The sequence below is a fragment of the Sceloporus occidentalis genome, unplaced genomic scaffold (assembly GCF_023333645.1).
Source record: "Sceloporus occidentalis isolate IW3139 unplaced genomic scaffold, rSceOcc1.0.p SCAF_9, whole genome shotgun sequence".
Lineage (NCBI taxonomy): Eukaryota > Metazoa > Chordata > Lepidosauria > Squamata > Phrynosomatidae > Sceloporus > Sceloporus occidentalis.
Genome location: NW_028316989.1, coordinates 48,495,815 through 48,521,981, shown reverse-complemented (window position 1 = coordinate 48,521,981; position 26,167 = coordinate 48,495,815). Strand labels below are relative to the sequence as shown.

Genomic DNA, 26,167 nt, shown 5'->3' with positions numbered 1-26,167 from the left:
CCCTCTTGCATTTAGTATCTGCCGATGCACTTCGTCCCGTTCCACTTGAAAGTCTATTTTTATCTGTTTAGACAAATCATTAAGGGACAAAGGCAAGTGTTGTTCCTTTCGGTGGGGCTGGGGCTGGAGGGGTCCCCTGTGGACCGTGTCCTAGATTAACAAGCCAGTGTTGACTTAGCTCTCTGCACCGTTTTGGATTAATTGACACAACCAGGCAAGGACTTCTGGGACCTTTACATCGTGCCACGAGACAAATTTGGGGGCTGACGGTGCCCTCACCCAGATAGACTGGTCCTCAGCCTCCAATGTAATGTCAACATGAGCGGGTAGCTACTAGGAAAGGGCCTTCTTGGTGGCAGTACCTCTGCTGTCAAACACTACAGAAAATTTGGAAGATGTGCACTCTGCTATCTGATTCTTTCCTTTAAGCTATCTGGAAAAGTCCTTTTTAAGAACTGGATACAAACCTTGCAAGAAACTAAAGAAACCAGGAAATGTTATGTGTTGGAAACCAGCCTGGGTTTTGCCACGCAGCTAGCATTAATGAACTGGCTCTACTGTTTTCAGGACTGACTTTGTAGACAAGGTTTAAAAAGGTATTTTTTTGTGTCTATTTTTCATCTTTCTGATTAACCAATGCAAACTGATAACACAGGTTGAACTAGGGCTCCTCCATTTTGATGGTACTGTGGTCAAGGGTCTCTATTGTCCAGTTTTGGACACCAAGAAGGAAACTGACAAGCTAAAATGTATCTACAGAAGGGTGACCAAGATGGTCAAAGGTCTGGAAACCAAGCCCTATGAGGAATGGCTTAGGGAGTTTACCATGCTTCGCTTGGAGAAGAGAAGACTGAAAGATGACATGCTACTTATCCATAAATATCTGAAAGGATGGCATGCGGAAGGTGGAACGAGCTTGTCTTCTGCTCTCCAGAATCTGAATCTGAAAGAGTCCACCTAAACATTAGGAAGCACTTCTTTAATATAAGAGCCGTTTGACAGTGGAATAGACTGCCTTGGAGGGTGATGGAGTCTCCTTCATTTGGAGATCTTTAAGCAGAGGTGTGTGTTGGAGTAGATGCCCCTTATGACCATTTCCAAATCTACATGCAAGGGCAGCAACCACAAAAATTCCTCTAGAGTGTTGTGGGAACTGCGTGGTCCGCCAGGGCTGTGGAACTGCAGCTCCCAAAGTTCCTATGCACTGGCTTTGCTGGTTAGGACTGTTGGGAGTTGAAGTCCAGCAACATCTGGAAGCTCACATGTTTCCCACACCGGCTGTGGGTTTATACGAATTTTCAGTAAGAAAATGGGGATTCCCAGTTTTGCAAGATATAAAGCAGCCCCTTAGTTCTGCATCAGAATGAGGCTGTCCACAAACAAGGACCAAGAAAGCAAGAAGGCTCCCTTTTGATGCCTTTTGTCAATGGATACAGTAAAACTGGCTCTTATAACTCGGAAAGTAGACTCCATTCTGTTTGCGTTTCCTTTGTCCTGTAATTATACAACAGTGCTTAAGAATGTGAAGCCCACTCCCTCCTTAGCACTACATAATGCTGTGTATTTAGTAACCGGTTATTGCGGCCACACAGTTTATACAACCGCAAACTTTTAATGGAAGGCAGGGGACACATTAGCTCCTCTCCCAGTGAGATGCAAGGACTTCCCTGTGCTTTTCAGGGAAGATCGCATTCAGCGAGACTGGAAAGCCATGCTACAAAAAGCACTAAAGAGGCTAGTAAAAATTGAAATCGGAAAGGGAAAAAGCCATGGCTAAGCAACTATCCGAATATACACAGTTGGTCCAGCACACACAGCGGATCAAAAGATGTATCTGCAAGACCTTTGCAGGCTTTTCCTCTTGCTATTTGCAACTTACAACCATCTTCCAAGGTTTTATTTTTTAAAAAAATTTGAATATGGAACAGTTGACCTGTATTATGCAAGAGGCCTAATTCATTACTATGCCAGATTTTGCTAGGGTTGGTATCTAAGTGGTTAGTTCAAATTTGGGACATCTTGCAGAAAGCCTGCTCTGAACTTTCTAGCATTAGCGCATGCTTCCGCAGACTATTCACCCAGGGATCACCGCTACCTCTAAAAGATGCAGCTGCAGAAAAAGCCCCAGAAACCAGGCCATTCTTTTAAACAGTCCTCAAAAGGAGACAATTTCCATGTTAGCAGGCTTGCTGAAACTCTCCCTGCCACTGAACAGCGAGAACAGATAATAACCATTAGTAAATCAAACTCCTTGGCCATATCCAGCTGTGCCTCACGCATTTACATACAGATAGAATGGGTATATGTTTTTAATATGTATGCGATAACGCACTTTCTCCTCACAGCTGAAGTGTGTCTTACAAAAGGAGGAGGCGGACGGGAACGCCATCGCCATGAGATAATAAAGTGACCTAGATAAAGTATTAGCCAGCGATTGATCTCAAACAGGGGAAGGCTGCCTCTCTCTGACCCGGTTACTTACTATGCATAGATTCCATTAAATAGAGCTTAGGAATTGAAAGCTTCGAGAAAACGGTGCCACAGAGGCCAAGACAGACGGAGTCCACACTGGAGTGTGCGCACCTTGCGTCCTATCGCAAATCCTGGCGGCATTCAGCCACACCTGCAGGGCTACATTTGTCTCCCTCTGCAGATAAATGCACCTGCAGAAAAGGTGCTTTCTGTGACGATGATGCCCACCTGTATGCAAACAGGAGAAGGAAAATGGGGGCTCTCTTATTTGGCCAACCGATGCAAACTTTCGTGTTTCAGAACAGTTCAGCTGATGCATCCAACCTGGAACAGGAAGACTTGAGAAAGACTGTCGTTCCCTTAAATACAAAGGTCGCTGGCACTATCTCCATATTGCAGAAATAATCCAGGTTAACACTACCTTTAACTGCCATGGTTCCATGCTATGGAATTCTGGGAACTGTTGTTGTGGCACCAGAGCTCTCTGAAAACTATTTTACAATTCCCAGAATATTATCAATATTAAAATTAATATTATTATTTATAATAATGGTATACAATTCCCAGACTTCCATAGCACTGAGACATAGCAATTAAAGTGGCGTCAACCTGGATTATTTCTGCAGTGCAGACACAGCCTGGGTGGACATGGGTCAGTCATGTAATTTCAGCCTTTGTGGGATTATTGGGAAAATAAAAGGGGAGAACTGTTACTGACCTGGTTTCTCCTGGTTGAAAGACACAGAGGTGTCCACACACCCCCTCACTAAGGTGAGGAACGATGGTTATAATCACTTTAAGAAGCTGGCTTTTTGAAATGCACTTAATAATTTAGCAATCATTGAGAGAGAGAGGGGGGGGGGGAACAGATTAGAACTCCACAATCTCTTTCTTTTGCCGCCACTCTTTAATTACGCTAAATTGTCTGTACGGTCCCAATATCTTCCAGGGCTAATATCTAGAGAGCCCGAAGCATCTATTTTTATCTCTCCCCCTTCCACCCCGCCGGGTACGAATGACTTACAAATGCCCTTCTTTTCTCCAGAAGGCTTTCAAAAGTCTAATCGCCTTGGCTAGACTCTCTCTCTTGCTTCCTGACCCTTCTTCGCCATTTGGCGAAATCACCTGCTGCCTCGCCAGACGCCTTCTCACTTCTAATGGCTGAAGAAATTACCTGCCAAGAGATGCCAGGTCGGCTTTCCAAAAGGCTTAGCAGAAATCCACACAGGTAGATAAAACCAATAGCTCTGAGCCACGGTGGCCAAAAGGAGCCTCCAAGAAATACTGTTGTTGTTGTGCGCCTTCAAGTCATTTCTGACTTAAAGCAACCTTAAGGTTGGAAAGAACCTATTCTAGAGTTGGAAAGAACCTATCCTAGGGTTTTCTTGGCAGGATTTGTTCCTAGGAGGTTTGCCACTGCCTTCCTCTGAGGCTGAGAGTATGTGACTTGCCCAAGATCACCCAGTAGGTTTCATGGCCAAGCTAGGAATTGAACCCTGGTTTCCAGAGTCATAGTCCAATACACAAACCACTACACTATACTGTCTCTCCATCTTACTACATCATTGCATTTAATGGGACTTGAGCATCCATGGATTTTGGTATCCATGGGAGATCTTGGGACCAAACCCCAGTAGAGACCAAGGTACCATTGTACTTCCATACTCTCCTTGAAAGTTTTGAGAACAATCTATTTGGTCATAGTTGGACTGATACAGGACTGGGAGGGATCTTGACCTGCCCCAAGATGCCCATTTTGATGTTCTGGGTCTGGGTTTCCGGCTGAAGCCACGTCTTTGATCCAGAAGACACACGCGTCACTTCTGGGAACACGAAAAGCCAGCAAAATGGATGCCCAAAGAGGGGTTCCTATCTATGGGATGGGTTTTTATATGGGATGGGTATTGTGGTTTTATTATGGTTTTAATGTTTGTAATTTCATACTATTTTTAGCTGATGCTTTTAATTGTTTTATGGCACTATGTTTTTAGAATTGGGTCCCTTTGGGGAGAAAGGCGGGATAGAAATAAAATAAAAAAATATGTGTGTATCTAATTTTTTTTCAATGGTATTGGAGGGTAGGTTGGCTATTATGCTCAGTTCCTTGCAGAAGTCATCAATGCCTATGTTCCTCTGCAGCTGGAAAAGGTTGCAAGAACGGGAAACAGTAGGGCAAACCCATAACTCCTCAGCTCTGGATCATAAGCAAGATGGGGGCTCATCTTATGGCTTTGCTGGGACAAAGAGGATTCTGCAAGAGCTGTCTGTGTCCCAGTGCAAACAACATGCCCTCCTTGTTTGGGTCTCTGAGTGGGGCATCAAAGCAGGGCATCCACCAGCCTTTCCTCCAAATGTAGAGGCTTACAACCCTATTGACTAACTAGGCATTCTGGATAAGCAATTGCATAAGGAGCCGGTTACAGGGAATGGGAAACAGCGTGGGCGAAAGCCCTAAATCATCTAAAACAGAAATAAAAGCAAAACCCTACTCTCCTTTTGGAGCCATCACCCTTTTTTTAATTATTAAGTGGAGGCAGCGGAGGGAATGGGATCCTGTCTTATGAGCAGAAGCCGGGACTTCAGGGCAGGTAGTTGGAAAGATATATAACTCGGTGTCATCACCGTTCCTGTTGGCGTCACCCCTTGGCCCCCGTCTTTATGACTTTACACCCCGGAGTGGTGTTATAGCTTCCAAAGACTACACATATATATATATACCGAGGGCTGGAAAGCGCGATCTGCAGATGTTTTATTTATAAGTGGCAGGCCTATTGCATCACAGAGAGCAGGCATTTGCAGAGCGATACAGGTTTTATGAAACCCCATTTCTGTTGGTTTAATAGTCAAGCTACCCAGCCATAGAATAATAATGCGCAAGGTAACTGCATCTCCCTCTCTAGAACCTGTTCCAAGTTCTCTCAGATGTGACTAAGTGCGGGAACCTTCCAACCATCAAAAGTTAATAAAAAAGAGAGGCAAATTAAGGCAGCCTCAACCATCACTATTGAGTGAAAAGAACGGACGGCAAGGAGGAGAGAAAGAAAGAGTTCCAGCTCACTAAGAGATTGCGCGCAATTGCCTGAACACTTATCTTTGACATCAACAGACATTGTTTGTGTGCGTTTGTGCCTTTGAGTCGCCTGTCGACTAATGGCCACCCCATGAATTTAGTAAGGTTTTTCTTAGGCAAGGAATACTCACAGGTATTTTTGTCAGCTGTTGTTGTTGTTGTTGTGTGCCTTCAAGTCATTTCCGACTTAAGGTTATTTGTTCAGAGGAGGTTATGAGGCTGAGAGCATGTGACTTGCGCAAGGTCACCCAATGGGTTTCCATGGCCTAGTAGGGCATTGAACCCTGGTTTGCAGAGTTGTAGTCTAACATTCAAACCACTATGCCATGGTGGCTCATTTTTGTCAGTTCCTTCCTCTGAAATATAGCCTACAGCACCTGGAACCCACTGGCGTTCTCCCATCCAAGTAGTAGCCAGGGCTGATCCTGCTTGACTTCCAAGATCAGGATCTGGAGCCTTTAGGGTATTTATTTGCAGGGGAATTAAGATAAACAACTGAATACCTTACAAAGAGGGAGCAGATCCAGGGAAAGTATCTTCATGGTCTAGAACAGTCCAGCCGAGTCCAAACCATTTCCCCATCCTCTTTGGCTTCTAATTTTGATGGGAGCACATCATCCATCTTGCCTTCCTGACACAGTTTACCATTGGGAAACTAAGAAATATCCTCTATTCTTTACCCAGGAAAGGATAAAAGTAATCAGTGGGTAAATATGTATTATTAGAAACAAAAGGTATTTGTTCCTTTTTACATATTGGTTACATACACAGAAATAAAGGGCTTAAGGGAAATTAAATTTCTGTTGTAGCTTTGGAAAGGTAAGTGCAAACCCTGTCATGTTTTAACCTTGTTGTAACTACGGAGGACATTGCATGAGGACATTGACCACCCCAAATAAGAATTCTGTCTTTGCAAATGATTTTTTCCTTCAGTCCTCAAATTCCTAGCTTTGCAGAAACTTTAAAATTCAGTTGAGTATTTAGAGATATAGTTCAGGCATATAAAAAGAAAAAGGGCAGGCAAAGTGACCGTGGGAATAGGAACGCAGCAAATATAAAAATCCTAGGTGCGAACCATTTTTGCTGTTTCACTTTCTGCAATGCTGGGGATTTGCTAGAATGCACAATTCTGTTCATATATGCTAGCACTGCATTAATAGAAATGGTTGTAAAATTCAGAAAAGTATATAAAAAGGGGAAGAAATAAATAAATTAAGGGGGTTAATCTGAATGATTTCTGCCATGATCTGACCTGAATATTAGCCCATAATGAATGAAACCAAGCACCAGAACGACATTTGCTGAAAGGCATCCCATGCCTGTCATTACAGCCTTTACAGAAGAGAGCTAACAATGACAATGAAGCTAAGAAACAAATTGATGCATGCCTTGCCAACGTCTGCTGGCTGTCAGGGCTAGAAGCAAAATTTAGATTTAACGTTAGTTAACTTATGGAAAGAGAACAATCAACAAACTTCCAGATGTCATAAATTAGTAGAAAGTTTTGTTGCTTGTGTCTTTGGGGAGAAAACAGTAGGTTTTTACTCACCATTAACTCTTCTGGGGCCGGCCGTTCTTTTGGTTGCTTTCGCATACTGTAAGCCAAAAGAAAGAGAGGAATAAACGCTAAAGGTTCACTGAAGATTTTAAAAATAAATCTGGTTATGCTTAGCCAAAGGGAATAAACCAAAACATGACAAACCAAAAACAGCCTAATATATGAAACTTGATACATGGCTCTAAACTGTGCTTGAAAAATTGACATTTCGTAAGGTTGATAGTTTTGGGTACAATGAACTAATCCAGCTGGTCAACATCTTATTGACTCTGTTTGTTACTGAGCCACTTCACACATTAATTTTTTAATTTTAGCTTAGAACCTTTTCAAATATACACATAAAACATGGGAGTGTGAAAGGGATGAACATATATTTTACAAGCTGACGCACTATTGCTCAATGAAAGTTTGCATCTTTAAATCTGCAGACTGAGGCTGTATCTGCATGGCAGAAATAATGCAGTTGGACACCGCTTTAACTGCCATGGCTCAAAGCTATAAAATTCTGTGATTTGGAGTTTTGTGAGATATCTAGCCTTCTCTGTCAGAGATCTCTGGTGCCACAACAAACTAAAACCCCCAGGATTCCCTACCACTGAGCTCAAGCAGTTAAAGTGGTGTCAAACTGCATTATTTCTGCAGTGCAGATGTGGCCTAAGAGATGCTTCCACAATCACTTCTGTCAGTTGCTTCCTCACAGGGACATTTATGGGAATGGACCTGCTTGCTGAGATGTGAATAGTAAACTTCCAAGGAGGCGAGCTGCAATAACTTCTGCACTTCATTAGAGTTTTATTCTTGCAGTAGGTACCTTCTGTTTCTGTTCATGTTGCCACATTTAAATTCTGTGCTTTCAAACAATTCACAAACACAATCACTTCCATAAACCTTAAAAGAGCCCTCTTAAAGGTAGCACTGCATTTGTCATCCACATTTGATTATTTACGGATTTTATTAGTATGTTTTCTCTAGGAGTATCTAGGTCCTCCAGCACAACTCCATGGCCAACTTTAACCAAAAGTTGCACTGAAGGACCTGGAGAATCCTAGAGAGAACACTTCATCAGGCCTTTGTAGCTCCTCCAGAGCAATTCTATGCTCAATGTTTGGCAGATGCTGACCACAGAGTTGCACTGGAGGACCTATAGAGTCCTAGAGAGAACACACCACTAGGCCTTTGTAGCTCCTCCAGCGCAATTTCTATGGTCAACATATGGCAGATGTTGACCACAGAGTTGCATCGGAGGACCTAGAGAGTCCCGGAGAATGTTGTCTCTGGTAAAAACATAGTGTTTTTGTTATTTTCAGTTTTTCTACCTTCACAGCAAAGCCCAGCAAATGTGGATGAGTGTATTATCCCTCCATTCAAGAGGGGAGTTTGTTGTTGTTAGCCGCCCTTAAGTCGATCCTGATTCACGGCGACTCTGTGGATAAGACATCTCCAAGACTTCCTGACCTCCAACTGCTCTGCTCAGGTCCTGTAAATTCATACCCATGAATTCCCTATTTGAGTCTATCCATCTGGCGTGCAGTCATCCTCCCTTTCTACTACATTCTACCTTTCCTAGTATTATTGTCTTTTCCAATGAGTCGTGCCTTCTCATGATGTGGCCAAAGTACGACAGCCTCATCTTGGCTTCCAGGGAGGTTTCCAGCTTGATCTGTTCAAGGACTCATTGGTTTGCCTTCTTGGCCATCCCCAGTATCCTAGGCACTTTTCTCCAGCACCACATTTCAAATTAATTGCATTTCTTCTTATCTGCTTTCTTTACTGTCCATCTCTTGCATCTATACATGGTGCTAGGGAACACCTAAGGAACCTAAGATCCATCAATAAAATTGTAGGCAATTTGAACTGGAGACACTCCCTGGACTTTCAGGCTCAGAATTATATCCGCTACAGACTATACTCTTGTCTGAGGCAAAAGGAGATACAGAAAAAAGTCAACGAAGGATGGTCTCCAATCTTTTTAACTTGTAAGAGGTGGCGGCAATAAACAGGCAAGTCAACAAGGGATCTTAAAGATTACATAAAATATGAAATGAGAAGTCCTATTAGATGAGGGAAATGAGAGATGTGGTTTGAAGAAGGAACAGAAAATAAGAATACGTAACATTACTGCTATGGACAAAGGAATTTATTTTGCAGGGACTTTGGGAAGTTAATCATGTGTGTGTGTATGTGTGTGTGTATATATAGCATATATTAGTAATGATGGAATTGTAGTTGAGTATTTGTGGATATGTTTGTGTACTTAACAGGGTTATGATTTTGTCATGTTATGTTTATTACGTCATGTTGTGTAGAAGTGTTACTTGCAGGGCAAGCAGCGCCCAAAGTGCAGATGCCATAGAGCACTCTGGCTACAAACTCTGGCCATTGTTCAATGCAACTTAGGTTGCACAAACCCCACTAAATGTCAAGGCAAAGTAGGTGGTAGCGACGCATCGGATGGATTGCTCTCCTTGCACAGCCGAACCGACAGAGGGTTGCTGCTTTTGCGTTCTTGCAAGCCATTCAAGCCGCCTTGGCAACAGTCTTAATCTGACATTCCAAAGTAACCGGATCTCGTGGGAGAAGGAGGCTATTATCTGCCATCATTTATGCTTCAGCCTGACATCTGTGGACATTTCTATAGAGGTTAGCCCTCCTCCTGGCTCAATTAAAAAAATATAAAAACGATATGCTCTCAGATTAATCTCTGGGTACAGAGGGAAAGGAACAGACCCCCCCCCCCCTCATTTTGCCAGAGCAGGATAGATCACAGGCAATTATGGCTCCGGCATAAAAACCTAATCTGCCTGAAACTGGATTAGTCCCATAATAAACCCAAGCCTTGTATTTATTATTTCAATTAACTGTAAACTTGCACGGTTAATTCTTTTGTCAGACAACCACCCTTTGGGAGACTCCAGGGGAGGTTCTTTCGCATTAGTTTTAGGTCTGTGCCACTGGAATACGCCCAAATTCTCTGAAGATACCAGCCACAGATGTTGGTGAAATGTCAGGAATAAACTCTTCTAGAACATGGCCACAACACCCGAAAAACCCACAAAAAGCTCTTTTTCAGGTGCCAATCCTTGGCCACCTCCTTGAAAGTCAATTCTGATGGAAGTGATCCAACGTTCCTTTCAAAGAAAAGGAGAGCTGAAGTCAAGGAACCTAGGGAAGGGTGTTTGATGGGGATCGGTGCCGACTGCCAACTTCAACGTCTTTTAATCCAGAAATTCTCATCGCCGTTGCCTTTGGGGTCCAAGTCTCCATCATGTTTGTTGCTGTTGCTCTCTGCATGGTGTTGAGCATCCTTTGCATTTACTAGCTCCTGTAAGGAACTGTTTCTCAGTCCTACCTCCGTAATAAAAAGTCAGATTATTTGCTTTGTCCCAAAGTGGATTGGCTAATCTGAACTCCTTACTGCAACAAAAGTATTCTCGCTACCATTTTTGGCCTTCTTTCCCCCTCTGTTAAGTTGCAAGATATTTGCGCAGGAAGTTCATTTTGATAGGAGGGAAGGAAGGCGCGGGAAGAGGAAGAGTCTTCCATCAAATTCATCACGCGGAGACCAAGTCCAATCTCACCTTATCACTTAAGTGCCTCCTTATTACTTTCTATATAAAGAGGGCGTTAAAAACATGCCGTCCCTATAATAGACTGCGCTTAGATCATTAACCTCTTCGTGCTCAGGAGAGTCCTTTTTTAAAACAAACAAATCAGACATATTGTGAAAAATTCATCAGGTTAATTTAAGCGGCCTCCCACTGATTGAGGCAGTTGGCTTTGGAAGAAATAAAACATGCCCAACGGTGTGCTTTCAAATATGGCCCCAACTGGCAAGAATACCTTCGAAAGAACCACTCCATAAAAAGCATTTCTAAATGAAAAGCCCATAATTTAATCACAGGGGTTGTTTCACCTGTTCTCCCACCTCCCAATAATAATAATAATAATAATAATAATAATAATAATAATAATAATAATCTTCAATAACAGAGTTGTACATATGATTATATGTCATCCTTCTGCTTCTTCTTCAAATGACTTCCAACACCGATAAAAACACACAGACGTCGCCAACTCCTTGGGAATGCGCTCAGATCCCCAACCGTTTATTAAAACAAGGGCAGGGAGGTAAAAGGGGGGGAGAGGGGGGGAAAACAACCCTTCCTCTGAAGTACTTTTATGACCCTTTGTGTAAATAACGTTTACATAATTTAAACAGTTTGCTCAGCTTTGCCGGCCCAGCTGCCCAAGGCCTGCCAAGTCCCTGGCGTCTCTGGAAGGAGGCAGAGGAAGCCATAAGGTCCTGTGGTACTGCGGAGTTAATGGCATGTATCATTTACATCGAGGGCACGGCGCATTTGCAAACCAAGCTTACCATTGAGTGATGAAGTGTACAAACGGCTCCGAGAACTCCCCAACCGGAAGGACGGGCGATTTCTGCAATTGAGTTTGGGGAGGGCAGATGGGGGGAGAAGAGGGAGGAAAAGAAGAAGGAGAAAGTGTGAATCCAGTTTATTAATTGTACAGTTGCAAAGGAATATAAAAACAACCACACACCAGCCTGAGTGTGTGTGTGCAATATCTGAGGAACGTGTTGGAAACCCTGCATTTACAAGTAAATGAGTGTTATGCCGTGGCTAAAAACATGTAGAAATAAGACCGTGGGGGAGGCAAGAAAGGGACAATGATAGCCCCGGGGCAGAAAGGAAGGTAGGGAAAGTGTAAATGAGAAATTAATGATTATTTAAGTAACACCCAAATGGTCTTGTAATTAACAAAGAGCTAGGAAATTATTCTTGTGTTGACCTTTGCTTCCTGCATCATAGTTGCTATTTATTTACACTTAGCCATTCCAAATCTGGTTGGATTGAAACGAGGGACAGAGAGATTGGAAGAACTTTTTAAAAAGAGAGTGAAAGAAAAAGAAAATGGCACACTGAGACAATTAATGGCAAATCCATCCAAAACACAAAGCTAGCAATGCATTAAAAAAACAACACAACTGCAAAACACGGCCCTATCGTTTCAGGGAGGAATTATTCATCTGCAAAAGAGGGATTTACAAATCGAAGAGGTTCCCCCTGTATCTCACTCCAAAAACGCAGCGTTCCCCAAAGAATGACAGAGAGACTTGCCAGTGTTTATAGTGTAACGGCTCAGGATGTAATGAAATTGCACTGCGGAGTGCTTTAACCGTCATCTCATTAGACCTACACTTGGAACAAGAGAGCCACATAAAACAGAAGTCAGCTGCAAATGACTCTGCTCTCATCTATTCTCATTTGCTATTAAAAAATACCTTTCGGCAGCTTTTGCCACAGCTTCTCTCCCGCAACGTCCCCCCCGCAAAGCCCCCCCGTCCCCGAGTGCTTTGCAAAGTATGATGCATGCACCTATTTAAATTAACAAAGGAATGACTTATTTTAATCTCGCCGTGCTTTGGAGTGCTTTGGCCATTTGCAAGAGTCATATATCATCGCATACAACCTTCCAATGCTGCAGGCAAGAAACTCAAGAGCGTGCAACATTTGGTGGGAGCCAAACAATTTCTCTTGCACACAACTGTGTCAAATGCGTGTGTGGGGTTCATTACGAAGGGTTGCAAGGGAAATAGCTTTGATGCGATGGGAGAAGGGGGAGAAAATTAGAAAGAAAGAAAAAAAGGAGGAGAAGAGAGGCGATGATGATGATGATGATGGAGATGATAAAAGCTCCTCTACAATACGCCCATGCGCCTGTCATTATCAATGGCGGTGGGGAGATGCGACCACCGCGCTGCTGACGTGATTAGTAAATATACATATAATTGCAACGGCCAATTATCAGAAAAATGAGACTGGTAATTACAAGACAGAAAATTAACTAGGACTCTTATTAAGGCTTTGTCTCCAATTCAAACAATCGGAAATTGCAGCAAAACACAATTAAATCAAAAGTAACTGAAGAGTAAAAAGGAGAGAGAGTATTCCAAAGACTGCCTCTGACACACATTTTGAGGAATCTGCCACAGGAGAAGGATTGCTTTGAACTTGGCAGCTGAACCAAAAGCGGAGGGTACAGCCCTGGTCTCCTCCTTCTCGCTTACTGACAATAGCAAGAGAAGGTTTCACGAGAGAGAGGCATCTCTGCAAATGCTGCCACTTATTTCTTAAGAAGATTTAGGGTAGAGTCTGGAATCCTGGCAACAGCCCTGTGCAGTAGACCATTATCACAGCACATGTGTGTGTGTGTGAATGCATGTGTTGGGTGTTGCGCAAAGTGAGGAGCTTGGTCCAGTGTCCTGGGGAATGATAGCCGGGAGATGGCTTGTGATAACCACCATTTTGATCTGGCCCAAAACAGGAGTCTGGAAGGAGCATCTGTCGGAGCAAGCCAAGATGCCTCTTTGTTCCAAAAGGCCCGAGGAAGGTCCTTAGCAAGGCTTTGGGCTCAATCTATCTCATTGAGCAATATATCCAGGGGTAGCTGGCTGTCGTACTTTGGCCACATCATGACTGTAAGAGCTGTCTGACAGTGGTATATTCTCCCTTGAAGTGTGGTGGAGTCTCCTTCTTTGGAGGTTTCTAAACAGATGCTGAATGGCTATCTGTTGGAGGCTGATTTGATTCTATATTCCTCCATGGCAGGAGACTGGACTTCATGGACCTTGAGGTTTCTTCCATCTCTATGACTGTACGAAAAGGCATGGATCACTGGGAAAGGCAATGATGCTAGGAAAGGTAGAGGGAAGTAGAAAGGAAGACCACACACCAAATGCAAGGAGATATTGTAGCACCCTTGAGACTACGAGGCTTCATCTCCTGTTCCCTTATCTGTTGGAGTTCCCCAGGGCTCTGTTCTGGGTCCCCTTCTGTTTTCTCTCTACACACTGTCCTTAGGTAAACTCATTAGCTCTTTTGGTTTTTCCTACCATCTCTATGCCGATGACACCCAGTTGTATCTTTCCACCCCTGACCTTTCTCCAAGGCTTGAACAGCAAGTCTCGTCCTGCCTCACAGCCGTCTTGCAGTGGATGCGCCGTTGACGTTTGAAGCTCAACATGTCCAAGACGGAGCTTCTTGCCTTTCCTCCTAAGCCCACCCTTCAACACTCCTTTTCTGTCTCTGTGGACAACATTTCTATTCAACCAGTCCAGCAAGCCCACAGTCTTGGTTTCATCTTTGACTCTTCTCTGTCATGTACCCCTCAGATCCAGACCACAGCCAAGGCTTGTAGATTCTTTCTATACAATATTGCCAAAATCCGACCATATCTCTCCGCCTCTTCTGCCAAGATCCTGGTCCATGCCCTAGTGATCTCACAACTGGATTACTGTAACGTCCTCCTGGCTGGGCTTCCTCTCTCTCACCTCCGTCCTTTAATTTCTGTCCAGCATTCAGCTGCACGCATTATCACTTCCACCCACCGCTCTGACCATATCTCTCCTGTGTTGGCATCCCTTCACTGGCTCCCCCTCCCTTTCCGCATTCAGTATAAGCTCCTGCTGTCAACGTTTAAAGCCCTCCATGAACTGGCCCCTCCCTACTTATAAGACCTTCTTTCTCCTCACCTTCCAACTAGGGCCCTCCGTTCTGGTAGTCAAGGTCTGCTGTCCCAGCCCAGGATTTCCTCTGCCTCATCTCGGATTCGCCCCTTTTCACTCGCTGCTCCTCATTCCTGGAACCTTCTTCCCCTGCGAGCAAGAGCCATCACTTTTTTAACCAGCTTCAAAACGGAGTTGAAGACCATTCTGTTCAGGGCAGCGTTCCCAGGCATTGCATAATTGTCACTTGCTATTTGATGTTCTTTTGGTGTCTGTTTTATTGAATCATTTCCTGTATTGCTATGTATTTTATATGTATTATCCTACTTGAGAGGCCCTTTCCCCAACACCTTTCCCTTCTCCTTCTGTGTCATGTCTTTTTAGATTGTAAACCTGAGGGCAGGGAACTGTCCAATTAAAAAGATTGTATGTACAGCGCTGTGTAAACTTACAGCACTTTATAAATAAAGGTTAATAATAATAATAATCATAATTATTATTATTGCATGTATTATTATTGCATGTATTATTAAACTTAAAGCCCTATCTGCTTTAAGGGTTCATTCGGGCATCACCCTGATCTTATCACATACTTTTTACCACCGAAATTGCTGCCCAACTACATCCTGGGGCCATCCTTGCTTGCAGAGACGCTCCTCCCAGCTCTTTTTGAATCAGGGAGTTTTCTGATTTAAGAAAATGGCCTCCGGAGCGGCTTTGCAAGCAAGGATGGCCCTGCGATGTATTCAAGCGGCAATTTCAGCGGTAAAAGGCATGTGATAAGATCAGGGTACCACCCAAATTAACCCTTAAATCAGACAGAGGTAAGCTGGTTTAATAATACATGCAGTAAGTCTCTAACTGAAAGAAAGTTGGAAGCATGAGTTTTCATAGACTAGAGCCTCCTTCCTAAAACATGCTTCTGAGGAAGTAGGCTCAAGTCTATGAAAGCTCATGCTATCAACTTCTTTCTTTCAGTTAGTCTTAACGGTGCTATAAGATCCCTTTGCATACTGTTTTTCCAGACCAACATGACTATACCTTTGAATTCTAGATACCAGATGGTTGGACTCAATGAGGCAGGTCACAGGTCTGAACCCAAAGGACCTGAGCAGAAAGGTTGAGGGCAAGGGGGCTTGGAGGGCTCTCATCCATAGGGTCACCATGAGTCAAGGGCAACTCAAGAGCAGTTAACAACAACAATCCATGTTGCCCATGCAGCAAAGTACAATAAATTCAAAGAAATTCAGTATCCTCTGCCTAGTAAAGAGATGGGTAGACAGGCAAAGTACAGAGGCAGCCTGGATCTCAAAGGAAGCATCTTTTTGTGTTGCTAATCGAACTTAATTTTACTTCCCTCCATCCCATCTGAACGGAGAACAACAACAACATCTTGAAAAAATGCGGTCTTCTGAGTCTAACATCATCATATTTTTCTTTCTCCTGTATGATTTTTACCATCTTTGCTTCAGGAAGAAGCCAGTGGAGGTCCAAAAGTTTGCATCGTGTATTTTGCACATGTCGGTTGGACCCATAAAGACATTGCTGTTCTGAGATTTTTGGATGTTATTGAGCAATGAGGGGAAGATCTGCCATTGCTGCTGAAGACAACCTTGGCTTCTCCCTTCAACTTCATAGCAACTTTTCAATGGTGGAAACAGCAGCTTTTTGGCTAAAGACAGCTGTGGCCGAAAAGTAAAATCTGACCTGAGGACTTATTGGCTCAAACTCCTTGATGGAAGTCTGACTTCCAAAGGCAGTGAACAAATAAACAAATAAAGCAACAGCTTTCAGCTCATTCTCTTTGGCAGAGCCATGCTTTGCACAAACACGAACTGCAAAAGCAATGAGTTAAAAACCACCACAGGTCTTCTAAAGACACTCCATAAATGTATTTGTTTGCCTCTTTCCATATTTGAGGGAGAAGCCCTCTCAATTCCAGCTGAAACGGAGAGAGCAAGTAGGAAACCCAACCGCTGCCTTCCTATCTCTCTACAGCCTGAGCAGAAAGAAGGGCAATTCGGAGGCAGAAGGAAGGAGGGGGGTCTAGGCTCTGTTTTGAGTGATGCCTGTGCCTTGTGAATAATGAACAGTTCAGGGAGGTCAACCCATTACAACGGAAGCTGTTTAATTATTAATTATGCACAATCTATGAGCGAAAGGACAAGTTCAGAACGTTTTAATATGTGGGAAACTCCAACCAGACCCCTGGCTTGGCATTTTGCGATTAGCACCAGTCAGAAAGGTGCTGGAGCAGAACAGGCAAAGCAGAGAGGGATAGAGAAATCCTGAGCGCAGGAGGGAGGGACGGGTTAACTTTCTTCCCTAATGTTTAATTTGTGGAAGTTTCCTAGGTACCGAACTGGAATGCTGGACCAAGACAGGCAAGAGGTGTGCATTTGTGTGGCTGCTGAGGGTGGCAGGATTTTTAGGTGTGCGTTGGGGGATCCTCCAAGACGGCAGCAGCTGCTACTACTGACCCAGAATTTATTCTCCATCATTCTTTGATCCTTTCCCTCCGGGCCTTTGATCACACAAAACACACAGCTGGCCAGCAAGGTCCCCACATTGCTAGTGTCATGCTCATGCTCCCCTCCTCCTCCCCAAATTCATCCTTTCCTTTTTCCAACTTGGCCAGCAGACGTTTTTTGCAGGCAAAACAACACATTTTAAGAGGGCAAGGAGCAGCGAGTGCAGAGAAAAACCACAGTTTTCCCAAAGAAAACTGTTCATGGATGTTCTTGCAAAGAGAGGCAAGGAAGAGGAAGAAGCAGACAAAAAGAAGAGTTCTCTGTAAATACAACCCAAGAATCTGACATCCGCTGTGATGCCGTTAGGACTTTGCTACTGCTATTATGCCACAAAAGATAGCAATTATGCAACTTTGCATACAGACTGCTAATATTTGTTATTTATTTATTTATTTATTTATTTATTTATTTATTTATTGTGAAGTCGAAGGCTTTCATGGCTGGCATCCATAGATTTTTGTGGGTTTTTGGGGCTACGTGGCCATGTTCTAGAAGACTTTATTCCTGACGTTTTGCCAGTGTCTGTGTCTTTGGCATCTTCAGATCTGAAGATGCCAAAGCCACAGACGCTGGCAAAATGTCAGGAATCAACTCTTCTAGAACTTGGCCATATAGCCCCAAAAACCCACAAAAAACTATTAACTGTTTGTTTTGCATTGTTTTTATAAAACAAATAAAAACACTTAATTATAAAAAAAACCCTTCATTTTCAAGTAGACCGGCTGCCCCAAACAAGAAAGCCTGAAGACAGAAGATGATGCTCACAATCCAAGCATTATTCTCTCAGATCTTTTCATTTATTCAATGCCACACAAACACAATAATATTTCAGTTATTTTTGCGAAATAGGAAAGCGAACCTACTTTCTAAAACCGCAGCAGCAACTACCTCCTCCACCCCAACTAAGAACTGTAATTAACTACCTGTTAAAAGTAACTTTTCAAGCTCTAGAAAGTTAAGTTCTAGGAAACAGATAAAGACCCTTTTTATTTGTTGGTCTTTAAAGTGCGGAGGGAGGGAGTTTCTGCATTTGTATCGTTCTTCTATTTTCAAATGATTTTACATGGTTTCAAAATATGGATGTTTTAATACGAAAGTCTATACAATTATTTTTTAAGCATTTTTTATTATTATTGGGTTTTGCTTCATGTAAAATTACGTTTTAATTATTCATTTTATAGCTATTGTGCAGTTAACGTCATTATAATTACTAATCAGCTAATTATTTACTCTTAATTGATGTATTGTTAGCATTTCGTCCGTGTTGCAAGCTGTCCTGGACCCTATTTGGGCAAAAGGTGGGATATAAAATAAACATATAGGTTCATATTGGGCCTGAACAGGTGTTGGTCCTTACCTGTTGCCTTGTATGAACCTAGCAGGCACCTGGGACACCTTTTCAAAGTTTATTGCATTTCAAGACAGTTTCTAATTGCTTTGAGAAAGCACCAGAAGAACAGGATAGAAAGCAATCTCTTCCCCTCTGAATTAAATAGATAATATCACACCAGATGTGTTTCCCTATCACAAGGGGAAAGAAAACAACCAGCCATCTTATAGGGAGACCCATCCATCTCCTTTTTTCATTGTCAAACCTTCAAGAAGCTTCCAAGGAACTGGGGAATTGCTCAGAAACACCGTAGAAAACAAAACTAATCTACTAATCTACTAACAGCCAGGTCTCCTGCTGCCTTCCTTATAACCAAGGATTTTTTAAAAAAATTATAATCTCATGCCATTTTCACTACAGGAAAAAAGAAGAAGAAGTATGGAAACACTCTGTCCCCATTCACAGTTTTAAATAGTGAAACCAGGCGGCATGAAGCATCGCCGGTACCTGAATCCACCAGAGAGACTTCCTGGGAAAAACTGCAGCCATTTATTGTTCGCTTTGGCCCCTCTGTAAACACCCCACGCGGCCTTATTGCTTTTTCATAAAACACTGCCGCAAATAATCAAGCATGACCGTTGACACCCGCAAGATTGAGTTTTTAGGAACCATTAAATGAGTTCAGCCTCTTGGGGAGGTTTGTTGCACAGGTTGGTCTAAAGGTAATTATTCAGCTATTCCTACCTGTAGTTTTACCTTGTTTCCATCTAGCCTTTGAATCGCGCACATGGGTAAGGTCACAGTTTCTGGCTCCGGGAAACAAAACGTTTGTGGCACGAAGGAAGTAATGATGGAGAAGTATTTCCGGCACTTGAGTCTCTTTGGTACAGACGTATTTTACCATCTGAGAGATGAGAGGTGTATGCCGTACTATTGGTGTTAACTGACCACAGGTTGGCCCAAACTAATGGTGAGACATCTCCAAGACCTCTCCATATCCTTCACTGCTCTGCTTAAGTCCTGTAGATTCATGTCCATAACCTCCATGATTGAATCCATCCATCTGGCATGCAGTCTTCTTTTCTTTCTAGTTTCTTCTGCCATCCTATTGCTTCTTGGCCTTTTGGCTAAGATCAAATGTTGTACTGCCCTCCACCTTTCCTAGCATTATTGTCTTTTCCAATAAACTGTGCCTTCTCATGATGTGGCCAATGTATGACAGCCTCAATTTGATCATCCTGGTTTCCAGGTTCGATCTGTTCAAGGACCCATTGGTTTGTCTTTTTGGCTGTCCATGGCATCCTCAGCACTCTTCTCCAGCACCACATCTCAAATGAATTGATTATTTTCTTTATCCACTTCTTCTTACTGTCCAGCTTGCACAGCTATCTGTACATGATGATGGGGAATACACTGGGTCCTTGGTATCTGCTGGGGCTTGGCTCCAGGATCCCCTGTGGATAACAAAATCTGCGGATGCCAGAGTCCCATTATATTCCATGGCACAGCAAAATGGTGTCCCTTATATAAAATGGTAAATCAAGGTTTGCTATGTTTCTATGTTTCTATGCTTTTATGTTCTTATGTTTTTATATTTTTAGCTGTGGTTTTAATTCTGCAGTAACTAATGCTGCAATATTCTAAGTGTAATTTTAACTCTGCTGTGATCCTGCCTCAATCCATTGGGAGAGGCAGGAAGATAGAAATAAAAATTATTATTATTATTATTATTTGAAATTTATACGTTTAAAATATACAGTCGCTCCTCCTAATTTGCGGATCTTGGATCTGCGACTTTGAATATCCACAGAGGGGCGACCTCTGCTATTTTTAATGGGGCATCCCCCATTCAAGTCTATGAGGCTTGAATATGTGCAAGCCTCTGTTTTCATGGGGGATCCGGAACGGATCTCCCACAAAAATGGAGGGCCAACTGTATTTTCAAGCTGTGGATGCTTGAATCCATGGATAAAAAATCCATGGATAAGGACGGTGACTTAACTATGATTTGGCAGAAGGTGGTTGGATTTGATGGCCCTTGAGGTATCTTCCAACTCTTCAATTCTACAATTCTTACAGCTTGGAAAGTTCTGCTACTGTTCCTCATCTAGGACTTCAAAAGACAGTTGGATAAATGCCCAACTTCCCCAATTCCAGGGAAGGGTGGCATCCAGATATTGCAAACTTTAGTGCAGTGAAGGCCGCAGCACCCCAAGTTGGGCAACATGTGTGCCGCTATCAAGAGGATGGAGGAAAGAAGCTGCCATGCAAGAACAGCTGCGGAGGAAGCGGAGTGGGGCAATGCTGCTGCTCTCCCCCTGTGAGTTTTAGGACCTTTCCAGCCCCGATTTGCTCTCGCGAAGATGCCACAGAGGGGAGACCATCAGTCGTAGAACACTAAACACTTCTAATAGCTAACGCTTGCATTATGGCAAATGCATGGAAAACAACAGCAGCTGTACCATACCCAGAAAGCAAACAGACCCTTTTCTCATGAGGTCCTTATTTAGAAAAAGACACAGACATTAGCGCAATAAGTGGGGACGATTATTCTCCCCCAACAGGGCTGCATCTTAAAAGGAGCCAAGGGAGGAAAGCAGGAGGGGAATGAAGCCTGCAAGGAGAGGAAAAACAAAACCTCTTTTGCTATTAACTGACGTATGTGGGGGAAACCATAGGGCACCCACCAGACCCTGAGGAGGAATGGAAATCATCTCCAGCTGAAGGCAGGCAGCCTAGGAACCAGCACGGCTTTTCATTGCCCCCATTATGTACAGAATATGGCTCAGAAGCTGGGGCGCTCCTTAAAATTACTCTTATTTTGCTCTACAAAAGAAATAAGCCTATAGTCCTCATGGCTGGGGGTGGCAATGGCTTAAAATGGAAGCAGGGCACCTCTTGAGAGGAATCTATGAAGCAGGAACAGCATATAAAAGGTAATGTATAAAGGGCCACATGAGTGTTTGTCTGTTTTGGAATAGATTACTGGAAAGCTACTGCGCATATAATTTGCCCAGTGCTTACTGGTTTAAGGCACTGTATCCAACAAGGGAGCCTCAGAGAAGTGGAATGGCTATGTGATGATCTGCATACAGCATGCAATCCTTCTAATATTTTCTATGACAAATCTCTTTTGTTGTCTTCCTTTGCAGGAATTCACTGCTATGAAGCATCAGCTGCCCTTCTAGCCAGGGGTTTGGACAGAAATCGGCTTTCAGATACCTCCAAGGAGGTGATCCCCAGTGCATCCAAAACCTTGAATAAAGCAGTCCTGGGAACTATGCTCCAAATTGCACAATGGCACCAGTTTTCTCTTGCGGTCTTCATCGAGTGATAGATAGCATGCATGTATGAACAGTTCATCGCAGATCTAAGACCACAGATATAATGTATCTGTTCATCGCAATGTTTCTCCAAGTCAGCTGCCAGTCTTCAAGAGCACAGTTTTACTAAGTGTCAAGTAGATGCAAGCCCTATGGGCATGCAAACATGCTTAACTTGCTTTGTGGACTGCTACATTTCTATGCCACTTATCAGTGAACACTCCCGCCGAAGCAGTTTACAATTGCCCTCAACAAGCTGGGTATTCACCCTGTTACACACTTATATTTGCTTCTGCCTAATGTATCTGCAGACCATCACCTTATCCCATAAATTTCAATTTCCCCCTCCATTGCATTAATGTCCGACCCAGACTGTTTTGTGGGAAGTTTGTCCTGTGAAGTGTAGTTCCACTCCTTGACAGCAAAGTCTCAGGGAATCAGCTGCAGCAGCTAAGCAGATGGTGGAACTACCCTACTCCAAAGCCTAGTATTTTCCTCTTAACTCCTAAGGGAAGAACTGGAACTCAGCTGACGGAGATAGGGCAATTCATCACCTGTTCTGTTGTACTTTTAAGTGAAACAGAGATGGACATGTATTTTGTTTCTTAAAATATTTGTACCCAAAGCTCTTTCAGCCCAAATAGGACTCTCAAGGCAGTGTGCAAAAATACTGACACTGATTCAGAACAAAGCAGATTTACAGTGCGCTATCGTTAAAATCTCAGAGAGAATAATCCAACCCAGAATTTTTAAGAGAGAGAACCATTAAGAGCCAGATGGAACAAACATGTCTTCAATGTGACATCGAAAGTTTTCACGGCCGGCATCCTTAGTTTTTTGTGGGTTTTTTGGGCGATGTAGCCATGTTCGAGAAGTGTTTATTTCTGATGTTTCACCAGCATCTGTGGCTGGCATCTTCAGCTTCTCTGAAGATGCCAAAGGCACAGATGCCGGTGAAATGTCAAGAATAAACACTTCTCAAACATGGCCACATAGCCCGAAAAACCCACAAAAAACTAAACATGTCTTCATTACTTGCTTGAAACTAAGCCTTAGATGTTCACCTCTTTAAGGAGAGGATTTCACAACTGGGAAGCTGTCACAAAGGAAGTCCTGGCCCTCTTTCTCAACAAATGCACCGCAATAATAGGATCAGGAGGTATGCCATAGTGGGACTGAAAGGGGACATCACCAAGCAACTCTGGAGCCATTTTAGGTCACTCTGGCTGATTTCCAGGTGAAAATTACCTGAAAATGAGTATGATTTTTTAAAAGGCAGTCTGGGGGCTTTGGAGGGAGCTCCAGGGATCCTAAGGCAAAAAGGGCAACTTGTAACCTTCTAGATCAGTGCTTTTCAACCTTCCTAATGCCGTGACCCTTTAATACAGTTCCTCATGTTGTGGTGATGCCCAACCATAAAATTGTGGTGTCTTGGTTCCTAAGACCATTGGAAATATGTATTTTCCAATAGTCATAGGCCACCCCTGTGAAAAGGTCATTTGACCCCCCAAAGAGGTCACGACCCACAAGTTGAGAACCGCTGCTCTATATATGGTTGGACTTCAACGTCCATCATTCCTTACCACTGGCAATGCTGGCTATGGTTGATGAGAGCTGTAGCCGAACAACATATGGGGGCCTACATGGGTTTTCCACCCATCTTAAAGAAGTCCGCAGCTACAGAGAATATACACAGTGGGGAAGTCTCAGACTACACCAACCGTACGCACACCTTGCGTTCCATCTAGTTAGATACCCAGATGGAAGGTGCAAGAGATGTCTGAAGGAACAGTCCTCACTGACAAAGTGGACATCTATCTGGAAGATACTTTGACCCAACACATCCAACCTGTGGCCTTCTTTGTTCTTGGGAATTGGGAATGTGTCAACTGCACAGACGTAGGTTGGAATACTGTTGAGTTAGTCCCAACTTGAGTAGACCCATTTCATCAACAGTTGAATAGTGAGTCAACACATGGGTAAATCCCACTTATTTAATGTGTCTGCTCTAGTCAAGACCAACAACAAGATCTAGGTCTGAATCACTGATGTTTCATTGAAAAGTCCCAGTCCTTACCTGGTTGGTGATAAAGTCTTTCCATCTTCTCAAGTTACTGGTACAAAGGACAGTTTTGTCCTACACAGTGGTTCTCAACCTTTGGCTGTCTTAGTATTCTGTTCTTCAACTCCCAGAAGTCCTAGCCAGCTTACCCAAACAATCAGGAATTCTGGGAGCTGAAGTCCACAATGCCTGGAGGAGCCAAGGTTGAGAACCACTGATTTACTACACGGAAAACGGATAGCAGCACAGGACTGGCATCCAGAATTGGGAGATGACTGATCCTGGCAGTCTCTGACTATAGAGATTCAGGTGGCAAAAACGACAGGGTTCCTCCAGTTCTGGAGCTTCCTCCCCTTTGCAAAACCAAAGGCAGAGGCAGCATTCAAACCTGCTCTTGTTCACAATTCAACTCCGACCCCTTTTAACAGAGCTCCTTTTTCCAGCACCCAAAGCTGAGCCGAAGCGTGCCTCCTGTGAAGGCAAAATGGCAGCTTCCATTTCCCCGCATTACCACATCTGTCAAGGTGGAGAGGTGATCAATTAGCATGGAGGCTTATGGGGGGGGGTCCATTCGCCAAAAGAGGGGGGAACCCCCCAGATTTCCTTGGAAAAGGGTCCCATCTTCCCAAGGACTGAATGGGAAGGAGTCAGGGAACGGCACAAAGCGGGACAAGGACAGGCGGCACTCGAGAACTGCCAAGCGGTTGAGGACGCTGGGCCATTGTGCTTCATTAGGAAACAAAATATAAGCTTTCCAGTCCATTAGGAATGACTTTAGGAGTGAAAGCACATAAGACGGCGACTCACCTCATCAACAATGCACTGGAGTAACTGGAGAGGCTGCGATGGGAAGAGCGGGCGGAGGAGGGAAAAGAGAGAGAAGAAGAAGTATTAGGCTGGATGCAATATCTTTACAGTGGAGTGGAAAGCAGCAAAAAACAAATCATTAATGCAATAAAATATAGCAAGATTAATCAACAGCAGCAAACTCTTCTCAAAACATTGCGGCTCAGGATGTCCTATTATTTCTAATGGTACCTAATCTAATACAGGCAGTTAAAGGTTTGCATTTTCCTCAAAATGCAATTTGCTAAGTTTAAAACAAGGCATTCAAGCATGCAAAGGAAGCAGCCATCAGGAAAAAAAGAAAAGTGAATTTTTTTCTCCCCCCCCAAAAAAAAACCCCTCATAAAGCTTACCATTAAAGATCCCTGGTTTTTCTGAATCTGAAAAGGAAAAAAGGAAAAATAGAGGGGGGTGTTTAAGGGGAAAGAGAGAAAGGGAGGCAATATGTAATTAGCATGTCATAATCAAAATGACTCACTTGGACACATTATGATCACTGAGAGAAAATTATTGTATCGCTGGTGGCAATTTGTGGGCATGTGTTAACACAATTTACATAATGAAAATACACAAATGTTAATAGCTCGCTTCTCATTTATAGGCGAAAGTCAGCAGAATGTTAATTTCACACAACACTTTTTAGTACCCTCCAGGTTGTATTAGAATGGGGACAAAAAACCATAATCCATTTCAAAAGGCTGTTTACGATTCAGATATAAATAATGTTTTATATTGCTAGATGGTGAGCGCTGCGCTTAATGTTGCAATCATTGCTAATGTTATGAAGCTCACTCTTTTTAAATTAAAAACCGATTTATTTAAAATTGAAATTAAATCATAGTCAGAAATTAGAATTTTTGGATTCCTGCCAGCGTCTGCTGGCAATGCCGCCCCCGTCCCCCCCTCTATTTTTTGAAGAAAACTTTAATTATGTGGCTGAACTATCTGCCTCTTCTTGGAGAACATTGGTTTATGCCCACTTTTCGGAATTCCCCCTCCCCCGTGCCCCCCAAACTTCGACAGACACTTTCTTGGTGCCAACTTTTGGGTACGGCTGTGGATTGAGGTCTCCACCTGCCCTGTTCCCTTCTTCCTCAAAAGCAGATCCGGAAACGTATTGTGAAACTGTCCCATTGTCCTCTAAGTCAAGAGAGGGAACCCATTTGGTGTCAGTAGTGGCACAAGGGCCATGTTGTGTTGTGCCTTTTCCGACGCCAACCACACCATTCAATGGACATTGTCTCCATGGGTGAGGTCACCAACCCCATTATTTCCCCAGAGGTTCCCTTGCAATTCCTGCTGTTCCAGTCTCAAACCATCAGAGGATTTACTTATTGCCTTCCAGAAAACACTTTTGAATTTTCTTTGCATCTAATAATAATAATAATAATACTGTTTATTTATAGCCCGCTTTTCCAAAAGAGATTAAAGTGTCGAGACGTCCCTTCCGCTT

General features: G+C 43.2%; 1 protein-coding gene across 3 annotated transcripts in view; it reads right to left on the bottom strand.

The window, feature by feature from the left end:
• Positions 1–26,167, bottom strand: part of LOC149307497 (dual specificity mitogen-activated protein kinase kinase 5) — a 127,096-nt gene that overhangs the window by 8,109 nt on the left and 92,820 nt on the right. For 2 of the 3 annotated variants that reach the window (XM_089539298.1, XM_089539296.1), the window contains exons 18-21: positions 25,068–25,094; positions 24,676–24,708; positions 11,476–11,537; positions 7,092–7,137 (exon numbers count right to left, since the gene is read on the bottom strand). In XM_089539298.1, the coding sequence (XP_089395424.1) occupies positions 7,092–7,137; positions 11,476–11,537; positions 24,676–24,708; positions 25,068–25,094 (168 nt within the window). Of the gene's footprint in view, positions 1–5,287; positions 6,217–7,091; positions 7,138–11,475; positions 11,538–24,675; positions 24,709–25,067; positions 25,095–26,167 lie in introns of those variants that run through there. The other variant, XM_089539297.1, reaches the window with a different exon arrangement.